The sequence below is a fragment of the Ursus americanus genome, chromosome X (genome assembly GCF_024610735.1).
Source record: "Ursus americanus isolate L20-20 chromosome X, mUrsAme1.1.p, whole genome shotgun sequence".
In the NCBI taxonomy this organism is placed as follows: Eukaryota; Metazoa; Chordata; class Mammalia; order Carnivora; family Ursidae; genus Ursus; species Ursus americanus.
In genome coordinates, this window is record NC_142164.1 from 76,190,586 (window position 1) to 76,195,985 (window position 5,400).

At 38.5% G+C, this 5,400-nt stretch overlaps 1 protein-coding gene across 1 annotated transcript; it reads right to left on the bottom strand.

The window, feature by feature from the left end:
- Nucleotides 1-4,114: 4,114 nt before the first annotated feature.
- On the bottom strand, nucleotides 4,115-5,065 carry FOXR2 (forkhead box R2). Its single transcript, XM_045790406.2, has one exon. The coding sequence runs from the start codon at nucleotides 5,063-5,065 to the stop codon at nucleotides 4,115-4,117; it is 951 nt and encodes a 316-aa protein (XP_045646362.2).
- Between the last annotated feature and the right edge of the window lie 335 nt (nucleotides 5,066-5,400).

A 5,400-nucleotide genomic window follows, 5' to 3' on the forward strand; every position in this document is an offset into this window, starting at 1 on the left:
AACCCACAGCTAATATCATCCTCAATGGATAACAAATGAGAGTTTTTCCTCTCTTGTCAGAAACATATGAGAGTTGGCACAAAGCTCATGTCCACTCTCACCACTGTTATCTTACATAGTGCTGGAAGTCCTAGCCACAGCAATCAGACAACAAAAAGAAAAATCAGCACTGAAGATGTAAAACGTTCATTATTTGCAGATCACATGATAGACTATATAAAAAACCTGAATGACTCCACCAACAAATTGCTAGAACTGATACATGAATTCAGTAAAATCTCAGGATAAAAAAAATTTGTATACAGAAATCTGTTGCATTTTTATACACCAACAAAGAAGCAGGGGAGAGAGAGAAATTAAGGAATCTATTCCATTTACAATTGCACCAAAACCAAGAAAATACCTAGGAATAAACCTAACAAAAGAAATAAAAGACTTGTACTTTGAAAGGCATAAAGCACTGATGAAAGAATTTGAAGATGACACAAAGAAATGGAAAGACATTCCATGTTCATGGATTGGAAGAACAAATATTGTTAAAATGTCTATACTACCTAAAGCAATCTACACATTTAAAACAATCCCTATCAAAATCCCAACAGCATTTTTCAGAAAGCTAGAACAAACAGTCCTAATATTTGTGTATGGAAACACAGAAGATGTCAAATAGCCAAAACAACCTTGAGAAAGAAAAGCAAACTGGAGACATCACAATTCCAGACTTCAATTTATATTACAAAGCTGTTGTAATCAAAACAGTATGGTATCTGCATAAAAATAGAGACATAAATCAATGGAAAACAATAGAAAACCCATAAATGAGCCCAAAACTATATGGTCAATTAATCTTTGACAAAGCACAAAAGAATATCCAATGGGAAAAAAATTTTTTTCAACAAATAGTGTTGGGAAAACTGGACAGCAATATGCAGAAGAATAAACTGGACCACTTTCTTACACCATACACAAAAATAAATTCAAAATGCATTAAAGACCCAAATGTGTGACATGAAACCATAAAAATCCTAGAGGAAAATACAGGCAGTAACCTCTTTGATATCAACCGTAGCAATTTCTTTCTAGATATGTCTCCTGAGGCAAGAGGAACAAAAGCAAAAATTAAGTATTGGGATTACATCTAATTAAAAAAGTTTCTCCACAGTGAAGGAAATAATCAACAAAAGTAAAAAGGAACCTATGGAATGAGAGGAGATACTTGCAAATGGCATATCTAATAAAGGGTAATTATCGAAAATTTATAAAGAACTTATCAAACTCAACATCCAAAAAAAAATATTTCAATTAAAAATGGGCAGAAGACATGAATAGACATTTTTCCAAAGAAGACATCCAGATGGCTAACAGACGCTTGGAAAGATACTCAACATCACTGACCATCAGGGAAATACAAATTAAAACTACAATGAGGTATCACTTCACACCTGTCAGAATGGCTAAAATTATCAACACAGAAAACAAGAGATATCGGCGAGGATGTGGAGAAAGGGCAACGCTCTTGCACTGTTGGTGGGAATGCAAACTGGTGTGGCCACTCTGGAAAACAGTATTGAGGTCCCTCAAAATATTAAAAATAGAACTACCTTATGATCCAGCAATTTCACTGCTAGGTATTTACCCACAGGATACAAAAACACTAATTAATTACAAAGGTTTACATGCACCCCAATGTTTAAGGCAACCTTATCTACAATAGTCAAGTTATGGAAATAACCAAGTGTCCATGGATTGATGAATGGATAAAGAAGAGGTGGTATATATAAAAAATGGAATATTATTCAGCCATAGAAAATAAAATCTCGCCAGTTGCCAGGACATGAATGGAACTAGAGAGTATTATGATAAGCAAAATATGTCAGTCAGAGAAAGTCAAATACCATATGATTTCACTAATTTTTGCAATTTTGGAAACCAAACAAATGAATAAAGGGGAAAAGAGAGAGAGACAAACCAAGAAACATACTCTTAACTATACAGAACATACTGATGGTTACCAGAGGGGAGGTGGGTGGGGTGATGGGTTAAACAGGTAATGGAGATTAAGGTGTGCATTTGTTATGAGCACTGGGTGATGTATGGAAGTGTTGAATCAGTATATAGTACAGCTGAAACTAATATTACACTGTAACTGGAATTTAAATAAAAACTTAAATATAGAAAGTCTGAACTGTGCAAAATTTGCAGAATAGGTTTTGTATACACTAGAAATGTAGTTTGTGATAAGTCTTTTTGCTTACAAGTGTTATTTGTGAAAAACATGAAAACCCAATGCTGAGTACTTATAGCCAGAATATTTTATTAATTCCAAGGTACGTTTTCAACTTTGTTTGCCTTGTGATACAGAAGTAGTATCTACAATTACTTTTTCAAAGAATACTCTTTAAATGTTTCTTTTGGAATTCAACTTAAATATACAGTTTTGTATGTGGTGTAATATACAACAACCAAAAAATGTAAACTTTTCAAATGATTTACAATATATTGAATTCATTGCTTTTGCATTTTACAAGGCATTTTTGTATCCCTATTATTGAAGGTTTTGCAATTAAATATATCCTTAATAATCTATTTTATCGTGGATATATCTTTAATAGTATGTTAACATGAAAGGCAGAAAAGTATGCTTAAATCTGATAACAGAAAGTTTATCTGTATAGAAAAGTGTTAAAGAGAATTTTGAAATTGGAAAACCAAATGCTTAGATTTTCATTGTTGTTTGTTTTTATTTTTTAGTAAAACACCAGTGATACCTTTTGGTTCACAACAGATCACAGGGTAAATTCCAAACACCTAAGTAGTACCAGAAAAGCCTTTTGCCTACATTTCTCATCACTCTTGGCCCTAATATAGCTAAACTGCACTGAAATTCCTACCACTCCTCCAAGCACTGCAATTACTTTGTTTATACAGTTGCCTCTGTACACTCTTTTCTTCAGTTTACATGCCCAGCAAATCCCTATTTATTCTTCAAAACTACCTCAAAAATACTTCCTTTTCAGTGCCTTTCCCAGGAAAAATATTTCCCCTTTTCCATGGCAAAGTTGCACATCTGTTTCCTTATATTTGTATTACAAATATCTGGTTATATGTCTGTCTCCAACTAAACTATTGACTTTTTTTTAAAGATTTATTTATTTATTTGACAGAAAGAGAGACAGCCAGCGAGAGAGGGAACACAAGCAGAGGGAGTGGGAGAGGAAGAAGCAGGCTCCTAGTGGAGGAGCCTGATGTGGGGCTCGATCCTGGAACGCCAGGATCACGCCCTGAGCCGAAGGCAGACGCTTAACGACTGTGCCGCCCAGGCACCCCTAAACTATTGACTTTTTATATTCAGCACCTAAGATGGACCTTTTGCACTTTGGCATTTCCTCAATAAAGTTTTGATGAATGAAAGAATGGAAAGTAAAACTTTTGTCATCAAAAGGCTTGGGGTTGATACAAACTCAATTCAAGGGATTTCAATATACAAACTACAAATAACTGCTTGGAATTATTTGTCGGTACTGGAATTGGTTAGCAACTTAACAAGGCTGAGAAGTCGAGGATCAGAAAGAGAAAAGTGAAGCCCTGAAGGGTAAAATCACTTATTAAAAAAAGATATATCTGATGAATTGTAGAAGGGAGATACATGAACCTCTGGGCTTCAAACATCATGCCTAGCTCTTTATACTTGGATACCTTCACATGGCATTTGAGGCTCTTCAAGGCCTGGTTCAATCTTGCATTTTATGTTTTGTACTCCACCATTTGCTTTCATATGTGAGTATACATGCCAGTAAACAAAATTCCTTTTCTTGTGAAATATGTCCTCTCTCCTTAACTTCCATGCTATTATTCCTAGGATTTCCTGCCTCTGCTTAAAATGCGTAACAACTGCCACTGTCTTCATGCAACTTTCCATGATTCTCCACATGGATATAAGCTCTGCCTCCTCTGTACCCACCTCTCAGTTTATTTAATACTATTCTTGTAGCTGTAGTTAAACACAGTCTTGTCACCTATCAGGCAGGGTAGGTTTAGGGATTAATGAAGGCCAATCAGGGCAATGGTGGGCCCAGTAAGGAGGGCAGTTTTCCAAAAAGGGAGAAGTGGTAGTTCAAAGGCCAAAGAGGGCGGCCATCACATCTGGCTGGCTCATGCACTGTTGGATGCTCTCCCTCCGAGCAGAGGCTAAGGCACGAGTCTCCTCCTGAAAGCGGCGATGTCCCTCCTCAGTAAGCCTCCAGAGGCCAGACCGTGGTTTTGCATTGGTCCCATCCTGAAGGTTGACTGGTGCCTTCTCAAAGCTGCCCAGGAAGCAGAGGTTGTGGCGGATGGTGTTTTTCCAGCCATTTGGAGCTGTCCAAAAAAAGGGGAAATGCTGTCGGGTGAAATTGTAGATCTCTTGCACATTGAGGCCACAGGGGGGGCTGTTTCTTAATGCCAGGGCAATTAGGTGACTGTAATTGAGGGGCGGCCGGGGCCAGGACCTCCTCTCCTGGCTGTTGCCTTGCCATAGCTTCTGGTTCTGGAAGCACTCCCCTTTGTTAGGGGATTGAAGGGACACAGAGCAGTTGTCATCTTGTTCCTCAGTTTTTTCTTCTGTGAGCTCCCAGTCACTGGGGGAATAAGTGCACTGCTTCTGTGGGGAAGATTTCTTGTTGGAGGAAATTGGCAGGGACTCCATCACTGTAGCCTTTGAGCAGTTAGATTCTTCATCCTTTGGAAGTGGCTGAGGGTAAGGAAGCATTCTTGTCAGATTCTTTTCCTTACTGGGCTTTAGGGTCTCCTGGCTGCCAAGGGGGCACATGATATTTGGATTTACCCACATCCACAGGTTAGGTTCACAGTCAGGACCATCTTTGTCTGGACTGGGTCTGCTCTCTTGAGGCACCTTTGGGGGCTCCGTTACTCGGAGTCTATATTTGGCAAGGTTCTGCTCAGCTAAGTGGCATTGGTCTGTAGTGCAGGGCAAGAAGAACTCATTCCCCATGTCCCAGTCCAGCAGCCCTGGGACCTGGCCATGGAGACTGTACCAGAATTCAGGATTTTTTAGTTTTATATCCATCTTTAGTGGAGAGGTAGATAGAGAGAGAGCTCTAAAAGGACAGAAGCACTTTTTCTGAGGCACTTTTCAAAGCCGTTGTTAGGGCACTGTTTCTGATCCAGTATATCTCATCTGGGGAGCTTATCAGGAGGCCTGTTAGAAGTACTAGAAAAAGGGGCACGGATAACTCATTGATAGGCAATCAAAATGGAGAAGTCAGTGTTCTACAACAGAGCTCAAAACAGAGAAGTAACTAAACAGAGCTTTTTAGCAGGAAAAAAGATCAAAGTAGAATTCCTGAGCTTTTGTTGGAAGCAGGAAGTCCCCACAAGAAGACCTACATATTCTGAATTATG

Excerpts from the sequence above, each read along its gene's own strand:
- FOXR2 (XM_045790406.2), bottom strand. The coding sequence starts at position 5,065 with ATGGATATAAAACTAAAAAATCCTGAATTCTGGTACAGTCTCCATGGC.